Below are 20518 nucleotides of genomic sequence, written 5' to 3'. Positions count from 1 at the left end.
TGCCTCTGAGTGAGGACGCAGCTCCTTTCTAGATGTGGTTTTCGGGGGACAGTCCCTACAGAACAGAAGCATGGGGAAGGTCAAGCACGCTAGCGCCGGGTGAGGAGCTCCTGGGCGGGTAAAGGCAGGCGATCCCCCGCGCGGGGGCGGGGCGGGAGGCGGCCGCTGGGTAGCCCTTCGGCCAGCAGAGGGCGATCCGGAGGCGCCGCGAGCAGGCTACTCCCAGCCGGCGGTGGGAACTGAGATTTGGCTCCAAGTAGGGGCCTGAGCCAACTGTGACTTGTCTCTCAAGGGCAAAGCCCGGGCAGGATACCCTGGGACCCTCTCCTTCCCCGTACCCTCTGGTTCCCTCTGCGATGGGCCACTGCAGAGGCACCGGGCTGCGAAGACTCAGCAGGAGCTCCGGACCTTCAACCATGCTTTATTGAGGACCTACTATGTGCTAAGCACGAGCTAAATGCTCCCACGAACAGTATCTCCAGGTTAAGAGACTGTCATTTCGGCCTTGGAACCCCGTCCTGAATTCAGAAGCATTATGCAGACTGCTCTCACCAATGCCTCCTTCTCTCCCTGGCCACAGCTGCCCTCCCAACTCTGGCCCCTTCCCTCAACCCTCCCCCATCACTCCGCCTCTTGCCTCAGACCTTCTCCTCTTAGGGATTTTCCAGCCTTTGGGGAGCTGCTGCCTTCAGTTTCTGGCTGTAGAGTCTCAGGAGACTTTTAACCCCCAAATCCAGTGGAGATAAAACCCTTGAGGAGTGTCCTGATTCCTGGGCTAGGTGGGTTCCAGTGACCAGAAGACGTGACACTACCGGGAAGCAGAGTGCCCCACGACGATGTGGGAACGTGGCAGGTCCATGTAGCTTTCTGTTTCACCCAGTTTCACTTCCTGGTTCTCCTCCGGGCCTTGCACAATGCTGGGAGGCAGCCTGGGAAGGTGCCTCTCTGACGGTGGAAGGAAGAAACACTCGAGAAGCCGAGAAGCTGGCCAGGGAGGCTGTGCTGGGGCGTTTCCAGCAGGAGGGGAAGGAGGCTGTGTTTCCTTAATCTCCTGTGGACAACTGAGGGTCCTTCTCCACCCTGTCCCAGGCTGAGGGCTGCGAGGCCACGTCTTCCCAAGTTTGGGGCTGTCATGTCCCTAGCCGGAGCCCTGCTCCTCACCCCCAACCCTTAGGCCCCACCTCCAGCCCCATCACCCTCCAGCCCATCTACCCGCCTAGGATTCAGGGTAACCTCCTCAGCACATGGACATACACCCTTGATATTTCCAAACGCCGAACTTTCCATGTGTTTCTCTACAGCCACCAGGTTCTTCCTAGACACACACTCTCTGGGGCCCGGTCAAGGGTGTGGGCCCGGGCCAGGGGCCAGTGGGGAGCAGGAACCTGGGTGCTGCAGGCTTGCTGGCTGGAGCCAGATTTCTTCTGAGCTTTGAGGCCCTGCAGGAAGCTGGCCCCTGGCCCCTCTCAGCCCTGGGCGGAGAAGGCGAAGCTACAGAGCAGGTGAGTGGCTGGCTGGCTTGCCTTCCAGAAGGCCCAGGGCTGTGTGAGCCCAAGGATGGCCACAGACATGGGTTAAGGCAGGAACTGGAGCTTGGAGAATTAAACTAGGAGGCATTTCAGACACCCTTGGCCTCAGCTAAAGTTATTTTCAAATCTCCATCTTGAGGCAAATTGCCAGGGGCTGGGGCACAAGGAGTACAAGGGACTGATGAACTGAGTTCTGACACAGGCTAAACATTTCAAAGAACTTTAGAGCTGAAAAAAACCTCAAAAGACATCAGGACCAAATCTTCATCTACAAATCTTTCAATATGTAGATAAAGAAACAAAGGTCCTGGGCCAGCGAAGGCCTCCTTCTTGTCCTGTAGAGCATGCACCCGGACCAGACCCTGGGTCTCCTGACTCCCAGCTGAGCCCTTCCCTGGTGGCCATGCTTGGCTCCGACATCCTCTCAGTTTATTCTGAAAGTCCTGGGCCTTGCCCATCTGACCTGCCACCTCTCCACTGGCCTATGACTCTGCCACACCCGCAGCAAGACTCCTTGGGTTTAATGCCACAATAAGTCAGCTAGGAGGGGAGTGGAGGAGGGCCCCAGGATCAGGCAACCTGCTCTCCTGGGCAGCTAGCATTCAGCTAGCGGGGGTCCTGTCTAGGAGACAGCGGCCCACGGCGGCCTGGAGCTGAGATACAAACCCACGGAGAAAAACCAATGGGCCTGGGTGTCTGGGGCTTGGGACAGAGGCTAAAGCCTGGCAGGGCAGGGTGTCTACTGAAGGCTGGACGGGGCCCTGTGCCACCCTGGCAGCTCTGGTGGGGCGGTGGGGTTGACTGACGGCAGGGGGTAAAGTGCAGGCCCAGACTCTGGGCCCGGGACTGGGATTCCCTGGCTTGGCCACCCTGGCTCTGAGGCCTCTTTTGCATCGGGTCCTGGGGGTGGTAGGGGGTGCACCCAGGGCGTGGGAGTGGGGAGGGAGCCCGGCGTCAGGGAGCCTGCTGCCTTGAGCGGGCCAGACGGTGGCGGGTGAGGTGGGGGGATCGGGTTTCAGCCCAGCTGTATTTTTGGCTGAATGGGCTGGGGGCCGAGTTGGGCAGGCACAGCTGCCCACAGAGGGGCACTCCCCTCCCCAGCACACACACTCACAGAACCTCTACCCAGACAGGCCACCAACCACTGCCCACCACACACACACTGCAGGCAGAGGGGAGTCAGGCTTCAGGCCTGTGGCTAGTGAATCACTTTGGGCTTCTGGAGACCGTTGCTGAGCTTCTGTAGTGTCTTCTTGATCCGCAGCGCAGTGAGGCGGGCAGAGGGGTTTGGATACCAGCACTCCCGCATCATCTGAGCCAGGCCTGAGAGGACCTGTGGGGAGGGAGAGCGAAGCAGAGGAGAGAAAGCAGAGACACGGGTCAGGGAAGGTGGAAAGGAAGAGGCAAGGAGGATGCCCAGTAGTGGGGAGACATGAGCAGAACAGAAAGGATGAGAAGACGGAAACGAGAGTGTCAGAAAGGAGGAGGAGAGGAGGGCCAGAAGTGGTAAGAGGGAGAATGGCAGGAACCAGGCAAGGATGAAAAAGAAAGATAAAAATGGAAGAGGAAGGGAGTGGAGTGAGAAGGGGATGGAGAAAGGCAGGCAGGACGGAAAGAGAGATGTAACTCAGATCTTCGGGGACACCCTCTGGTGAGTACACCCCACCCTCATCTCCACCAAGATCCAGGAAAGGGGAGATCTGCAGGCCTCAGGGCTCCCACATGCCCATCTGCAGCGGGACCCCAGTGTAGAGGGCAGTGGCTCCCAGCACCTCCACCAACCCTGGCTGCGTCCTCAAAATGAATGTGTCTAGGGAGGAACCCATCCCAGGAAGCTCAGCGGTCCCAGAGTGAGCCAGCCTCACTCCACCTCAGAGCTCAAGCCGGTTCCTGAGACAGAGTGTATGTGTGTGTGCACAGGAGTGCATATGAGTGGCTTTTTGTGGATCTGTATGTTGTGCAGAAATATACACGTGTCTATGTATACATACATGTATACACATGTGTACATGTATTCATTCTTTCCATAAACATTTATTGAGTACCTATTGTGTGCCAGGCACTGTGACAGGTAACAGGGAGATAAGGGTCAGCAAAGGAGACACGCTTTTCCTCTTCATGGGGTCAACAGTCTGGCATATATGTGCATGTGTGTGTACCTGTGAGTGTGTGTTTGTGTAGAAGCGCGTGCATGCCCCTGTGTGTCTATATACACATATGCATGTGTCCTGTATAAGTATATGGAGTGTTTTGAGAAAGAACAAAAATGAGCAACAACAACAAAACCTTCATGGCAGGAAATGCAGCAGAGAGACTCTGACTTTTCAGGCGAGGTGAAGGGTTCTGGTTACCAGAATAACCAGAGGGTCCCGGAGGTCCACAGGCAGGGACGTGGGAGGGAGTACCCAGAGAAGTACCCTGGACTCTGTCCCCCAGAATCTATCCAGGTGAAGCAGAGGCCAGACGCAAGTTCCTGGGCCCAGAAATCCCAGCTGTGAGCCACGACCCCACACCATCCCAGCCCCACCAGAGAGGCCTTACCGGGTCCGCAGCCAGCCGGTTGGGGATAGTGGGGGTCTGCTGGTCAACACACACCACCTTCTTCATGTCCTCAAAGCTGGGATCATTAGGCACCACATCATAGAAGGGTGGCCTGTAGTCCTCCACGATGCCTAGGGATGGAGGGCAATGGGACAGTCACTTGGGACCTCAAGGAGGCCCAATATCACCCAGAGGAGAGCCTTGCCCACCCTCTGTCCCAGGGTCCAGGAAACCAGTTGCCTGGCCATGCTACCCCTGAGAGAGACACCATAATATAATAAATATATTTATAAATAATAATAATTACTGACATTTATTTTACATTTACCATATATGCCAGGCATTGTGCTATAAACACTTTACATGCATTATCCTGTTCGTCTTCACAGCAACCCAAAGACCCATTTTACAGATGAAGAAACTGATGCTCAGAGAAGTTGAGTCCAAGGTTAAACAGCTAGTAATGGCAGAGTCAAGACTTAAACTCATTGTATTCCTAGGCCAGATCTTGTTCCAGTCTTTCCACAGCTGCCTCCCACTCAGGGCCTGGGTACTGCTCCGAGGCCCCAACTATCACAGATGCCCCCAAATACCTAATGTTCACTGAGCACTTACTATGTGCCAGGCACTGTCCTAACTGCATGGCATTAAATCCTCACAACAACTCTATGAGGTAAGCAATACTATTAGCTCCACTTTATAAGCAATGAAATTCAGGCCAGAGAAGTTAAGAAACTTGTCTAAAATCACACAGGTAGTAAGTGACAGAGCTAGGATTTAAGCCCAGAAAGTCTAACCAAAGCCCATGCTCTTGACCTCCAAGCTACACTTAAGGAAGGGAGGCTGGTTGACTGCTGGACGAGGATGTGGAATGAGGGAAAGGGGGAGAAAACACATCTCCTCAGAGAAAGAGATTTTTACCCAGGTCCAGATCACATCCACCCACTCTCAGGGATGGCACAGGCCTCTGCTGACCCCTTCAGCCAGCAGCGCCCCCTCCCCTCGTCATCCGAAGTGCGTGGTCCTTAGCAGGAGCTTTCTGAAGATGATGCCTGTGGAGCTGCAGGCACTGGGGCAGAAGAGGCCAGACCCCAGAAAAGCGCCCCAGGCCACACCCTGCTTCTAGCCCCAGGCTGGGAGCCGCGGCCACACAGCACAGCCGCAACCTCGGTAGAGCCCACGCCAGCTGTGCTCCCCGTGGCGGGCTTCCAGGCCAGCCCCTGTGCTGCTCGAGCCCTAATCAGTGCTGCACAGAGGCCTGAGCGTGTCTAATGGGCCTTTAATCAGCGCCGGGGCTGACACCAGATTACAGTGTTTATAATGCGCCACGAATCTGTGTGGGGCTGACAGAGCTTCCCTCCGCTCCAGGAGTCGGCAATCAGCCTCCCCCTCAGCCCAGGCTGGTCCAGCCTTCCTCTCCTGCCTGAGGCCTGGTCCAAGGGGCTTCGGCTCCTTCCAGGTGCCCCCTTCCCCAGCCCCTGCCTCTAGAGCTCATGTCTGAAGGGGCAGGGACCTGAGCCCATCCAGAGGGTGGTCCCCAACCTGTCAGGACTCCCAGCAGCCTCTCCCCATGGACAGCCTCCGCAAAGACTGATCACTTCCCCACCTGGTCCAGACCGTCACCCAGCACCCATCCACCCCAGGGCTGGGAGGGCACCAGCCACAGGGCGGCCCCCTATATGGGGCCATCAGGAACGAGGTCCCTCTGCCTGCTCTCAGCCCCTCCAAATCTGAGTCCCCTGTGGCACCCACGGTAATAAAGAGGCAGCAGGGAATTCTCTGGCAGTCCAGTGGTTAAGACTCTACACTCCCAATGCAGGGGACACGGGTTCGATTCCTGGTCGGGGAACTAAGATCCCACATGCTGCACGGCTTGGCTAATAATAATAATAAGGCAGTAATAAGCAGGCACTGCAAACACTATTATATCCCGCATTTTTGTGGTCAAGGAAACCAAGGACCAGAGAGGTATAAAAAGCACGGTAATAAAGAGCACTGGCCCCCAGAGTCAGATTGCCTGGTTTCAGACCCCAGTGCTGCCTCTAGCCAGCTGTAATTCTGTGCCTCAATCCCCTCATCTGTAAAATGGGGATGATACTGTGTCAAGCATGCGTCATTACAACAATAATTGCCACTAACATTCACTGAGCTACAGAACAGCTCCAGATACTGCCCTGAACACACTATTTGGATTATCTCAACAACTAGAAATTATTTTATTCTCATCTTACAAATGAGGAAACTGAGGCACAGAGAGGTTAAGTACCTTGCACACGGCAAAATCAGGAACTGAACTTAGGCAGTCCGATTCCCAACCCACGCTCTTAACCACTAAGCAATACCACCTCCCTGCCAACAAAGGACGATTCAATAAGATAATACATGTATACAGCGTGGCATCTGGCACATATTTAAACTCAGTAAATGTTAGCTGCTCTTAATATTTTTATTATTATCACTTACCCAAGATTTCACAGCCAGAACCAGACTCAGATGAACCTTAAAAGGTCATTCAGCTGGACCAGCTGGTGAGTGGCAGTAAAGGGAATATGGGAGGTCTGACCACAAGCCCCTCAGGCCACGGGCACCAGCCACGGCAGGAAGTCCCATCTCCTGCCTGTCTATCCACCCACCCTATTCCCCTTTCCCCATCCTGTGCAGGGGGGATCCTCACCATTGACAATGGTCCGGCGGGCGATTTCCCACAGCACCAGGCCAAAGGCCCAGATGTCCGTCCACTTGTAGGACTCGAAGCAGTCAGTTCGGATCTGCTCTTCCAGCACCTCGGGGGCCATGTACCGCTTGGTGCCCACTCGCGGGTTGTTGCCGATGTCCAGGTAGTCACTACCCTGGGAGTGCATTACAGCCAGGCCTGTGGGTACCGGGCCTGTCACTCCTGCCGCTCATCCCAGCCCACAGACAGGATGGGCCCTGGGAGGCTGGGGTCCGGGGGTGAGGTGGGATGGAGAGAGACGGTAGGACATAAGAGGGGCCGGCAAATGGAGACCCGCCCTGAGGTGGGCTGGGAGACAGCAGCCACGGGGAGAATAACTGTCCCAGTTACACTGTGCTTGTGTGGTGCTCTCTAGGTGCAAGAACCCAGCGAGATGTGAGTAGGGGAGGCAGGCATTATGATGCCCATTTCACAGAGCTGAACCCCAAGGCCTGGTGACGGGGAGCGATGTAGTCAGCGAAGCCAGGCTGAGAACCCAGGTTGCTGGCTCCCTGCCCCTTTCTCCTAACTCCTGGAGCTCGGCTGGTGTGGGCTTGAAAAGAACGTTAAGGCAACTTGTGGGGCTCTTGCAGAGGTGAGATGAGACCAAACACATGTCTGTAAGTTTTAAAGCGCCAATCAGTGTCATCACCGATGCCAGGCATCCAAACCAGCAAAGGCAGTACCGCGTGGAAAGGGAGAGCTCACGGACCCCGCCCCCCGCGAAGGGCCCGCCCCTCCCCGCTCACCGAGGTCCGCGATGCAGCACTGCAGGTTGCTCTTGACCAGCACGTTGCGGCTCTTGAGGTCGCGGTGGGCGATGGCCGGCTTGCCCTGTGTGCCGAAGATCTCCACGTGCAGATGCGCCAGGCCGCAGGCCGCGGACACGGCTAGCCTCAGGGCCAGCTGGGGCTCCAGCGTCTGCCTCTGCAGAAAGTCGTAGAGCGAGCCGTGCTCGTGGTAGTGCGTGATAAGCCACAGCTGCGTGCTTGAGTTGCGGGAAGTCATGTCCGAGGCGATAAAGCCTGTGGGCGGAGGGTCAGGTGGCTCACCAAGGGTCTAGGGATGAAGGAGGCTCGACGGGTCAGGGTCAGGGCTGGGGACAGAGGATGGACTAGGTCAGGGCAAAGCTGGGGCTGGGGTGGGGGCTGGTCTGGCTTAGGTCAGAGGGGAAGCTGGAATCAGAGGGCTGAGGAAGCTGAGGGCCGGCTGGGAGTCCTGCAGGGTTAGGTCAGTGTCCAGAGGCGAGGTGGTGGTCCAGCCCTGAGTGCGGGGGGATGAGAGCTGGGGGCCTGGCACAGCACCCTCCCGCTTGCCTAGGATGTTGTCATGTCTGAGCAGCACTGTGTTGTAGATCTCAGTTTCCCGGAACCAGGATTGTTCATCCCTCGAGGAGAAGATCTTGACGGCCACACTCTCACCGTGCCACAGGCCCCGCCATACCTCGCCATAGCGGCCCTTTCCTGATCCGACGGCCGGAGAGGAAGGAGGGGGTCACATACCGGACACACAGAGCCCTTGGGCACAGTAATCCCCAGAGGAGTCCCCCATCATTATGCTGCACTGACTTCATCTGCAGAACCTCTGATGATTATGTTTTAACTTAATCCAGACCCAAAGGCAGCCGGCAGGCCACCCCCATTTGCCTCTTGCTCCACCCCAGCTCCTGCAGAAGGGTCTGGCACTCACCCATCTCCAACCCCCTCCCTGGCCAGCAGAATTCCCATTCGGAGCCAGGCCTGGCCCCCACCCCTGTGACTCCGGAGGCCAAGAGCTCCCTCGCCCCTCCCCCAAGCTCACGGGAGCTCTTGGTCCCCATCCCCCGGGCTCACCCACTGCTCACCCACACACTCCACCAGGGCGACCTGCCGCGCCACTGTCCTCTGCACCAGGAAGGGGAGCCCTGAGCCACTGCCGGTGGTGCACTCACTGTCCAGGAGGTCCTGGGAGCACCGAGAGGCCGCTGAGAGGCAGCACCCACCCAACCCGTTTCTCCCTCCTCAACCTGGGCCCCACTGCTGTGTCTCTCCAGGCTTCTCACTCACCAAGCCCTCCCGTCCAGCGCCCAATCAAATCTCTGAGTGCCTGCCATTGTGCCTTTCTCGGCTACCTGCCCCTCTGGGTCCCCTCTGGCTCTGTCTCCTGTCTACCCTCACCACCCTGTGTCCCAGGGTCTCCCAGTCCCATACCCCCAGCATGCTGTCCCCCTGCTCGGATGCCTTCAGGATGAGGCTGGACTCGCCCAGCTCGCTGTTCAGTCCCCGCTGCTTCTCCTGCCTCCGCCGGACATGCCACAGGCCCAGGGCACCCAGAGCCACGAGGACCAGCAAGGCCAGCACGGGGCCCAGGATCAGAGGCAGCTGGCCATCTTCTCGCGGCTGCTCTGGCGGAGTCTGGGTGGCTGGCACAGGAGGGACACTGAGGCCCAGCTTCCACCGGGCCAGACGCCCCCCACCTTGCCACTCTGCCAGTCAGATCCCAGGGTCCTGCCTCCCCCGCCCTCCAGGCCAGAGCACGAGAGGCAAGCAGGGCGGGGAGGGCAGAGTCTGAGAAGACAGGGAGGGGTTGCTGGAGCAGCTGGACGTACCCTCCAGCTCCAGGGACACGTTGTGGTTGCAGAAGGGGCTGTAGCAACAGTAGTGGTTGAAGAACTCGGTGGGCCGCCCCTTGCAGAGCTCCTGGTTCAGGTTCCCGCAGCCCCGATGTTCCTGGGGGTGTGTGCCCTCCTCCCGCACCAGCACTACTGTGCACCAGGCCCCCTGGCAGGTAGGCCCCTTGCAGTGTGGGTTCGCACACGTGCAGGTCACCAGCGGGCCCCGAGAGGGCTTCACGGGGTCGCCTGGGAGACACACTGGAAGCTCAGCTGCTCTGGGCCCAACTCCCCAGGATGAGCCTAATACCCAGGTGTGCCCCCTGCACACCCCCCCCGCCCCCGCCTTCTGAGCTCTCAAATCTTTGAGGCCTTGGCCCTTCAGTTCCATCCTCAGATTATCCTTCCCTCCAGTGACTTATCCCTGCCAGGGGCAGCTGCCACCAGGGGAACCAGGCTTCTGTCCCTTCCCTGATCCTAGGACCTCCCCTCTCAGTTCCAGGCCCAGCCCAGCCCCCAGTGCCAACTCTGAGGGCTCTCCCAGGCCCTCCCTGCCAACATCCCCACTGCCCGCACCCCCAGATAGCGGTCCCACCCTGGAGTCCGACAGAGCAGCAGTCTGCGGGTTTGGATCAGGAGGACAGCACAGGAGGGTTGGGGTAGCCGGGAGCTTAGTCCCACTGAGCCCGTCTCCCGCCCTCCAGCCAAGCTCCTAAGTCCCCCTCCTCCCCAGCTCCTCAAATTCAGCCCAACAAGAGCTGAGCCCAGATAGCCCTTTCTCCACCCAGGCCCCTGTTCCATACTTGCTCCCCAGTACTCACCCTGGGTCAGGCCCAAAGCCGTCAGTAGCATCAGAAGGGTTCTCCTGGGAGGGTCCAAGGTCATGGTCCCTGGAGAGGAGAAGGGGCGCAATAACATCTATGAAATGTGATCCCTTCAGTGTTTTCAGCCACTGACCGTGGGTCCCTCCCACCCGGAGGAAATCACTGGGAGTTTTTTTGTGGGGGGGGCAGGGAGGCCTCCTCCCTCCTCCCTGTGTCTGGCTTTGGGGAGGGGCCTGCAGGGGAAGTCCTGGTTCACTTCCCCATGGAAACCATCCTGTTAGGGGTAAAGGGTGGGGAGCCATGTTTAAGTGACTGAGAGCTTGGGGGACTCCCAGCTCTCCTGCTGCTGAGTTCAGACTGGAGGGTGCAGAGGGCAGAAGGAGACTACGGGACTAGGGTAGAAAGAGCATCTCTTCAGCAGTACCACCACCCTTCTGTCCCCTGCCCGCTTGCCCACCCCTTCCCAGCCTCCACCCCTGCCCACCCCTTTCCCAGTGCCCCCGCCCCCCCCCCCCCCCGGCCTGGCTGCCTCAAACATAAACAGGCTCCTGTCTTCACTTCCTGCCATTCAGGGTCCCGCCAAGCTGGGAACAGGAATCAAGATTGTTTAGATTGGGGTCTGGATAGAACAGGCAGGAGTCACGCACAGCAGGGAGCAGGACGTATTCTCAGGGCAGGCTGGAGTGGCTACAGGGTCTGCAGGAGCCACCCGGGGCTGGGACACCCCCATGATGGAGTCCTAGGAGGACACCTTGTGAATCACAAAGCCCAGCTCTTATTTTAGAGAAGATGGGGATTAAGACTCAGTCAGGAGAGAAGGCTTGTGCAAGGTCGGGCAGGATTCAGTGGCAATACCAGGAGTACAACCCAGGTGTCCAGACTCCCAGTCCCGTGTTTTTCTACTCCATATCCCAATCCAGGGTGGCTGCCCATGTCTGAGCCCTCAGGGCTGTAACAATGATACAAAGCTTGGACAGTGCTGGGCTGTGCCAGGTGTGAAGGAACCTCTCTGCACCCTCATCAGAGTATAAGACGCCCTCTCCGAGCCACTCCCCGGCCCCCTTCTCTCTCCTTGCCGTCCTGGGAAAGAGTGGGGGTAGGGCCAGTGATGTGGAAGGGAAGTGAAACATACTTAGACGTTGAATGTTTGACCTTCTGTGGCTGGTTGAACTTTTCCAGAAGTTTGGTGGAGAGCATTAGGGGAGTAATTCTGATCTATAACAGTCCCCATCTCAGCTCCCAAACCACCTAGTGCTTCAGAAGCCACCCCCTTCTTCATTTCTCAAAGGTTTAGAATGAGAAGATTAGGGCTGAGGCTGCAGCAAGAAGGACTGAGGTCAGACAGCAAGAAGGACTTTTGAATGGTGGAGAGTATGCAGGTGTGTGCCTGGGGACTGGATCCCCAGGTAGGGGCAGCTGCCACGAGGGAGGGGGAGTGTCTTCTGGCATGACGTGGTAAGGCTGGTAGGGCTGGGCATATGGCCATATAGGCTGCAGAAGACCCCTAGTCTAAGAATGGTGCCAAATGAAGATCCATGATGCTGAGGCTCTGAGGGCAGGATGACTCGGGGGGGGGGCGAGGGGGGCGCTTCGTGGGCCTCTCTGGCTGGTGGCAGCTCTGGCCTTCCTGCCTGGGCTTCCTCTGCCCCAGAGGCCCAGGGCTGGGGGAGGAAACGGAGCCCTGGGCTGCTGCAGCTGTGTCCCCAGCCTCTGCCTGACCTCCTGCCTCTTGCTCCTCCCAGAAGGCAGTGGGGAGTCTGGCAAGCACTCTACAGTGGGACTGGTGGCTGGAGAGGGAGCCCCAGACAAGCTGAATTTGCCCACTGGGGTAAGGGCGAGAATCCATCCTTGGCAGTCTTTGCCCAGAAAGCAGCTAGGGAGACAGTATGCAGCAAGAAGCAAAAGGGGGTAACAATAGGATGATAGCCGGCAGCCTTCTAGAATCCTCTACCCATGCTTTCACTTCTCTGTGCTCCAGTGCACCCTCTCACCTACACAATTACGCAGCAGAATCACCTGAAGTGCTTCATTAGAAATGCACATTCTTTGGTCTCACCCCCACTCCAGATTCTGATTTAGTCCATTGGGACCAGTAAGAAACATGCATTTTAAAAAATTTCCCCAGGTAATTCTGATCAGTTTGTGTGGGTACCACACTTTGAGAACTGGGTCCTACACAGTGCTGACTGGTCCCCGTGCTTTCATTTCACTGGGCAGGACCCCGCTGGGTGAGTGGGAGTGGAGTGCAGGGGGCAGGGACCCTAATTCCTACCCGGGGACCTCTCCCCCCTTCTACTGGAGAAGGGACAGACAAGGCTAAACGCTGGAACCGGGGACTCAGAGACACTGCAGAGGGAGGGCAGGGCGCGGGCTTTGTTCAGGACACGTCCAGCCTCTGGGGCCCAGGAACAGTGCAGGGAGGGCTTGGCAGCATTTGCAGAATCCGCCTCTGGTCTAATCCTGGGAATGTAGTGGAGGCAAACTGCGACTGTCCAATTTTTAACTGGGCCTGACGTAAGATTAAGTACAGGAGGGTGCTGAGTCCAGATCAGTCCCAACTCCGAGCTGACCCTGCCTGATTCGCCCTGAGACTTGGCTCTAGCACAAACAGACTCCTGGAGACTGGTGGACTCCTTTCACGTCTAACAGAACTTCTTGAAAGAACGCCTGCTGACTAGAAGCATCACAGTTTTAAGCCAGAAATCACAAATGCTAAACTAATTTCAAATATTAACTTACCGCTGTGAAATTCTTAGTAATAAGCGTTAAGCTTCTCTGAGTGATACTTATGTGCTAAGCACCGAACCCTGACGGCTGATCTCCGTCCTCACGACAATCCAATAGGGAAACGGAAGCTCGGGGATGTCAGGTTTCTTGCCCAGAATCACCAGGTATGTCTTGATCAACTTAAATTGCTGGTGATAAATCCTCACTTGGTCATTTTATTTCTGCAGTTGTTTGGTGTTAGGTAGGTCCCTCAAAAGAGAAAAAAGAGCAAGCGGGGATTGCATTAAGAGACTGCAGTTTTCATCACCTGCTGCCCAAATGGCGGGTTTGTTTAGAAATCATCTGTTTGCTGTAGGCTTAGCCCTAGTTGGGGAGAAGCAGAGTAGAGCTGTGCTCAGAAGGTGGATGTCAATCCCTTTCTCCCCAGCACACCTGAGGGATTGATATAACCGGCTCGCATCCGCAGCAGTGGCTCAGCACAGCAGTGACTGTCATGGGGCTGGAAGCGCCTTGCTCTGCACATCGGCACAGGACCATAAAGCAGAGGACCAGACTGAGCTGCTCATCCTGGGTTGCCCCTTACCGTCACAAAGGGGCACTTTCATCTGCATCGCTTCACAGCGCTGGGATGTAGCATCAAGTCTGGATTTTAGGATCTCAGACAGAATGCAAATGCAGCACAGTATAGCACAGAGGTCAGGTTGTGGTCTCTGGATCATGTAGACCCGGATTCAAATCCTGCTTCTACCACTTAGGGCTATGAGATTTGGGGCAAGTTACTTGAACTTTCTGAGGCTTAGGCTCCCCTATGAAAAATGGGGAATAATAATAGTGCTCATTTCATAGGTATAATGTAGTAAAATTATTTAGCCGAGTACTAAGTGGTACACAGCAAGCACTTAACAAATGTTACCAAAAACCCAACCATCCACGGAGCTTTGGACAAGTGATTCAAATCTGAATCTCTTTCCTCTTCTGTAGGATGGACATAATAACACCTCTTCTGCTAGGCTGTGGCCAGGATTACATGACAAAAATGTATCTAAGTGTCTACATAGTAAGTACTCAATAAATGGTAGCTATTTTTAACCACCTGATAAGATGAGAGGACAGGTACCAGGACAAACAAACAGTAAGGGGTAAGAGATGTCGGACAGACCCTGACTCAGCCAGAAGCTGCCCGTATAGAGAGGGTGAGAGCTATCGTCCACTCTGCCCTTGTCCTCAGAGAAGAAAAGAGGGGGTGGGTGGCCAGTCTTGAGATGGTCATAACAGCACTGGCCTCCAGACTGACCTCCAGGGCAGACTGAAAACCTGGGGTCCCAGGCTGGAGGGAGACTTGGATCCCCTCTGACCTGGATCCTGAAGGAAGTCCATGCATTGGGGATTATCTGACCACACAGGGTTGGAACTGAGGTTTGGGGGAGGGAGTTACAGTGTCAGATTCCTTTGGCAAGAGTGGCCAGGACTGGTCTGGGAAAGATGGGCTTCAAGGGGAGGCTCAGCAGTGCTGGGAGTAGACACCACCCCCAGGTCAATCCAGGTTCCTGGAAGGACATGTGACCCCCTTCTCTGTAAGTGAAGGAGGGCAGGGATCCTTCTGCCCATTTTATGGATGAGGATGAGAGAAGAGAGAAGCTAAGTGACGGGCCCCAGGAGCAAAGTTTTCTGATTCCCAGTGCGGGTTCGGTCCAGCCCCCTCCAGTCTTAGGTGGGGTGATGGGCAGATGCTGGTGCAGGGCGAGGGGCGGCTTGCACTACGAGGAGCTGGGACTGACCCTACGGCGACCTCTCCGAGGGTCTCTCTGGGATATGCCATGGGGAAGGGCCCACTGGGGTTGGGGTCAGCCGCACCCTCCCAACGGCCCGGCCCGCGGACCTCGACTCACCTCTGGGCCTGCCCTGCGGGCAGCGCGGCGCGAGCGTGCAGCGGGCGGCCTCCTCCCCTCCCCGGCGGCGGCCGCACGACGGGCGCTGGACAGCGGGCCAGGGTCTGGGGTCCGGGCGCGGCCCCGGGCAGGGCTGGGGCCGGGGAGGGGCTGGCTCGGCGCGGCTGGCGCGGCGGCCTCCCGGGACTGGGAAAGGGGCCGGAGCAAAAATGTTTCTTATTCCAGCGTCTTCCTGCCTGGCCCGGCTCCACCACTCCCTCCTAATAAACCGTTTCCTATTGCCCAGCTAGCCGACGGCCGCCCGCTCGACCCTCGCCAGGGCTCAGGGCCGGACCCTCCCCTGCGAGGCTGCAGATCCGAGGGCGGCATCCCCCTCGGCTGCCCCCGCCCGGGATCAAGGCCGCGCTCCCGCCCCCAGCCTCCCACATCCGCCTCCCCGAGGGGGCGGGCCTTGGCCTTGGGCCGCGGGGGTCTCGTGGGGTTCAGGCGCAGAGCCGTGGGGGCCAGTGCTGGGACGCTAGGCACCGTACGAGGGCCGGCCGGGGGAGGGGTGGAGGTGGAGGTGCCCCTCCCCGCTCAGAGCCGCTGAGGGGCGGCCTGGAATCCTGGACGGGTAGGGGGGCACCGAGGGAACGACATGCGGGGAGGGCAGAATGGAGAGAAGTTACCTGTCTTCCCACCCCAAACTCCAGGTCCTCCGCCTAGAAGGCTCAGAAGCACGGGCAGACTTTGGGGCTGGCAGGGTCCGAAATATTTTGGCTCCGCCCTCCCTCCCCCTCCCTCGGGGACTCCCCAGTCTGTCCAAATTCTTCAGCCTCCCCCCTCGGCCCCTTCACCCCCTTCCGCAGCCTCGCACTGCTCAGCGCTCAGCGCAGGGTAAACAGGCCCAGATGGGGCAGCTCTGAGTCAGTGGTGACGGTCTGAGCCCCTCTGGCTGTAGCACAGCTCAGTGACAGGGATACCTCTCTCCACCATGGGCGGCCAGAATGGAGGGAGAGGCTGGGAACTGCCTTGGACTGCCCCCCTTCGAGGCCGGCCCCTCACCCCACCAAATGGAGCTTTAGAGTTGGGGACGGGGAGCCTCCCTCGGGACACTGCTGGGACAAGGCGGACAAGATGCTTTGGGGAGGGGAGCAGAATGGCTTCTCCTGGAGAGAGAAGCAAACCCTTCCTCCTCATGCCCTTGCCTGGGCTCAGAACAGTGACATTGTTGTCTTGCCTTGCTCCAACCACTGTGAGCACCCTGAAGGCAGGACTCCACTTTATCCCTCGCCTCCAGGTTATCCACAAAGACTCTGAAGTCAGAATCCAGACTAGTCGTGTAACCCTAGACAAGTGACAGCTCTCCATGCCTCAGTCCCCCATCTGCTAAATGGGCATAATAAACAGTGCCAGCCTCATAGGGTTGTCAGGAGAATGAAGGGACATGATGCTTATCTCAGTTCATAGCAGAGATGCCAGCTGGCTGAGCCTGGCACAGGACCTCCATGAAAGTGTTTAATTAAATTAATAAATGACAAGGTTGGGGAGGTGATGGCCTCAGAGCCAGGTGGAAAGATGTTGGTGTTAGAAGCAGAAGCAGACTTCCAAGGTGTCTTGCTCTAATATGGGGATTCTGTAAGATGGGCCAGGACATCCCTCCCAGCCCCCCACACCCTCTTCGACAGGAATAGAGGCTGGGGGAGACAATGACTAAAGGCTCAGACAAGCATCAATTGTTGACTGACCTCACTTCCTCTGCTGAAACCCTTCCCAGCCCCCACCCACAGCTGCTTCACAACTTGTGAGCCTTGTGAATTCCAGAACCAAGGCACACCCAAATTTCAGTGTCAGGGCAGAACTGTGTCCTGCAGCCAATAGGAAGTACTATGGGATTACAGTATCTGCTCTTTCAGATTATAGTGGCCGTTTCAGCACACTATTAGCTGGAGAACTGGGAGTGTGGCTGGTGTCCATCTTTCATAGCCACTCTCCCCCATGCCTCGCTGTGGTTTCTGATAAACCCTCCCCAATCCCAGCCCATGGGTCTGTGTCCTGAGAGGTGGAAGGGGGGGCTTCCCCAAGGGAAGCATTCAGTCTGAAACACACACTGAGAACAGAAACATCGAGATGGACAAGAACTGAGCATCGCTGGGGAGAGTCAGTGGGGACGGGGGACTTTATCTGGGAAGAGTTCATGAGACAGATAAAAGGAGAGTAGGGTTTGGAGGAGGAAGACGGGGCCCGATGCAGGGTGGCTGTTCCTCAGTGCTGGAGTCTCCCCACCTCTCCAGAGCATGGAGCCCTCTGGACCCTGACGCGTGCTCTTTGGGGCTTCTTGTGGACCCCATGCTTTCCACAAAACACAGAGAACCTGGGGAAGGCATCAGAGGAGGGACGCAGAGTTGGAGAAAGCACTGGAGACTCAGCCCAGTGAGGAAAGGGAAAAGGAATTACAGACTGCATCCAAGTCTACAAGAATTAATTACTCAAAAGGACCAGCTGTTCCCCATATTCAGTGAGGACAGAATAAGAGGAAACAGGCGTAAATGGCTAAGACTTAGATTCAGACATTCAGAAGAATTTCCCAGCAGTGTGTGAAGCAGAGGCCTGGAGATCCTAGGAAAGGTATGTGGGGTGAAACTTCAAGGAGATTCTCACCTATGGAAGGCAGGTGAAATGAAGGCAGGGGATTGGGCAACTTGACCTTTCAGGACAAGCTGTGAGTATTGAGTTCAAGCATTGATCTTGATACTAGGGCAGGGCCGACTTCGTGCATGTCCAACCTGTACAGACACCACGCTTGGTTTAAAGCTCTGCTGGCACCATCTTGGAATTCTTAATCATGTTTGAAAAGAGGGCCCAGCATTTTGCACTGGGCCCCACAAATTATGTAGCCAGTTCTGCACCGGGATGAGTAGGAAGGAAGAGCAAGGAGTGGGACTTCCCTGGTGGTCCAGCGGTAAAGAATCGGCCTTCCAAGGCAGGGGATGTGGGTTCGATCCCTGGTCTGGGAACTAAGATCCCACATGCCACGGGGCAACTAAGCCCTCACACCACAACTACTGAGCTCGCACGCCTCAACAAGAGAGTCCGCATGCCACAAACTACAGAGCCCACGCGCCCTGGAGCCTGCGTGCCACAACTAGAGAGAGAAAACCCACAGGCCACAACTAGAGAGAAGCTGGCACGCCACAACAAAGACCCATAGCAGCCAAAAATAAAAAACAAACCAAAAAACCCAAATAAATAAAGAAAATAAATAAATATTTAAAAAAAAAAAAAGCAAAGCAAGGAGGGTGGGGCGGTTAGCAGAGGGTGAGGTGGGCTTTGCTCCATTTAAATGGCAGAGTGGGAGATTTAGATCAGACAACCTAGGGAGTTTTTCAAATGAAAACAGTAGAACAGGATACATAAGGAGGAAGAACTGTGGGTCTCCTTTAGGAGAGAAGCGGGGCAGATTCCTATGAAATCCATTTATCCATCTGTTCAAAACAGAGGAGAGAGTCTCAGCTCTGAGGGCTGCAGGGAGAGGACGTGCCCTCCCTAGGTCTCCTCCGCTCAGGCCAGAGGCACCCTTACACCATTACTCCATTACCATGGAGTCCTGAGAAGAGCAGTAAACCAGGGGGCGTGGGGCCTTGGTTCCAGCCTGGCTTAGACCGGATCCTCGCAAAGGTTCTTCCCAGCCTTGTGTTATCTCCTTTGGCTGTAAGATTCAGGAAACCACCTGGTCCTGGGCCCTGACACCACAGCTCAGGTGAAAAGACAGTTTGGCCACTGCTAATGTTTGGGGAGGGGAGGGCAGCCAGAGCTCTGTCCAGCACCTCAGGAAGAGGCTGGCAGACAGGGGCCACACTTTGAGCCACTGGGTCACCTTCCTCTTCCTCTCCAGCTCTTCCAGGATGTCCCCTAGATGGGTCTGGCCACTCCTTGCCCAGCCGGAGCCCTGAGGATGAGTCATCTCAGGAGGGAAGCTCTTAAGAAAGGGACGGCACTTCAGGGCAGGAGGCTGAGATGAGACGGCGCCCGCACAATGCCTCGGGGGCCTGGGCTCTGTTGAGAAGCTGCCCCAGTCCCATCTCCTCCTCGGCAGTCCAGCAACCTGTGGATTGCCCCTCCCCGCGGGCCTCCTCGAGGCCCTGACTCTCCTCCTCCAAACCGGCCCCAGTGCTGGAGGAGGGGACCCAGGCTCAGCCTCTATAACTGTAAAAAGGGGCTGCGAATTCCATCTGTACCACGTTCTCCAAATAAAAGCAAAATACCTGGGAACATTCTTCTCTAGCTGTGCAACTCTCACAGCTGTCTGGTTTTGAGAGAAGGAGACTGAGCTGTGAGGCAGGAGAAGGAGCATGAACTGAGAGTCTCCAGGAGGGCACAGGCTTGCCTGTGTGACAAGGGCCTCAGTCTCCTTACCTGTTCGGAGAGGAGCACTAAATACTGCCTCTTCTATGAATAGCTCTCTGAGGGGTTGCTGTATAGGTGAATGTAGAGCCACTGCAGAGGGCTCTACAGGTTCCTGGCCCCTCCCCTGCCCTTCCTATCCCCTGTGCCCCCAACACGTTGCAGTCCCCCGTCCAACCGGCTCCATACACAGCCTGTGTGACGGTGGTCGAGGCTGCAGAGTCTGTCTAACCATTGGGAGCAGGAGTTAGGGGGTTGAGGGAGGGCCAGGCCTGACCCTCGAGTCCTCGCCACAGACCTAGGTATCATCTGTAACTATGAAATCCATGGTCCCTCTCAGGGAAAGGAGAGAGGTGGTGGGGACTTCCCTGGTGGTCCAGTGGTAAAGAATCCACCTTCCAATGCAGGGGACTGGGGTTCGATCCCTGGCCGGGGAGGCATGGGGCAGCCATTCTGAAAATAACTCAGGAGATCCCAAATAAGCGCAGAATAAATACACCTTAAAAATTCTGCAGAAGAGTTTATAATGAGAAGTGACTGTGTCCATCCCCAGACCCTCTTGCTGGGGCCGTCCCCTTCCCAAAGCTATTTATTTCTCTGACATTTACTTCTATAACTCTAAATAATATGTTTACACTTCTATCTCTAGATTGTTTTCAGCTTTATTGAGGTATAACTGACAAACACAATTGTAAGGTATTTAAAGTATAAACATTGTACATCAACTATACTTCAATTTTTAAACAGATGCAAGGTTTTACCAAAAGATATTTAAAATGTACATCGTGATGATTTGATATACGTATCCATTGTGACTGGATTCTTCCCATCTAGTTAATTAACACATCCATCACCTCACATATTTATCTTTTTATTTTGTTTTTTTTTTGATGAGAAGTTTTTTGGTGAGTAAAATTTAAGTGCTACTCTCTCAGCTAATTTCAATTATACAATAAAGTGTTATCAACTATAGTTGTCACTGAGCAAAGGGCTTGTGGGCCCATCACGCAGAAAGTCCAACTCTGCCAGCAGGAGTTTGCAGCAAAGTAAGGATTTACTGCAGGGCAGCAAGTAAAGGAGGAGGAGAGAAGCCTCAGATCCACTCCCACGTGGTCTCTAAGTTAGGGGTTTTTTTAAGGGGAAGAACAAAGAGGCTAGGATTAATCATCGTCTTCTGACATTTCTGTGACATTTCTTAATCGTAGTTTCGAAAGTCAGGATGTTTCTGGTTTACGATTCTCTGGCTAGTTGGTCCATGGATTAGGGGTCCGTTAGCTGATCTTGCCTTAGAGAAACAACCTAAAGTTTGTACGTTAATGGTG

At 55.9% G+C, this 20518-nt stretch overlaps 1 protein-coding gene across 4 annotated transcripts; it reads right to left on the bottom strand.

Moving 5' to 3' along the window:
* Positions 1-405: 405 nt before the first annotated feature.
* Positions 406-15203, bottom strand: ACVRL1 (activin A receptor like type 1). 4 transcript variants are annotated; one of them, XM_036866854.1, is made up of 11 exons: positions 14814-15203; positions 12937-13173; positions 10195-10263; positions 9371-9622; positions 8973-9184; positions 8627-8726; positions 8100-8246; positions 7533-7808; positions 6745-6942; positions 4071-4201; positions 406-2862 (listed from the first exon to the last, which is right to left on the bottom strand). In XM_036866854.1, the coding sequence occupies exons 3-11, from the start codon at positions 10256-10258 to the stop codon at positions 2728-2730; spliced, it is 1515 nt and encodes a 504-aa protein (XP_036722749.1). In that variant the 5' UTR covers positions 10259-10263; positions 12937-13173; positions 14814-15203; the 3' UTR covers positions 406-2727. The 4 variants fall into 4 exon arrangements, with proteins under 4 accessions (XP_036722749.1, XP_036722750.1, XP_036722751.1 ...); XM_036866855.1 differs by having other exon boundaries at positions 13004-13173; XM_036866856.1 differs by having other exon boundaries at positions 12937-13145.
* Between the last annotated feature and the right edge of the window lie 5315 nt (positions 15204-20518).

Source organism: Balaenoptera musculus, chromosome 10 (assembly GCF_009873245.2).
Source record: "Balaenoptera musculus isolate JJ_BM4_2016_0621 chromosome 10, mBalMus1.pri.v3, whole genome shotgun sequence".
Classification (NCBI taxonomy): domain Eukaryota; kingdom Metazoa; phylum Chordata; class Mammalia; order Artiodactyla; family Balaenopteridae; genus Balaenoptera; species Balaenoptera musculus.
This window is presented reverse-complemented; position numbering and strand designations above follow the sequence as displayed.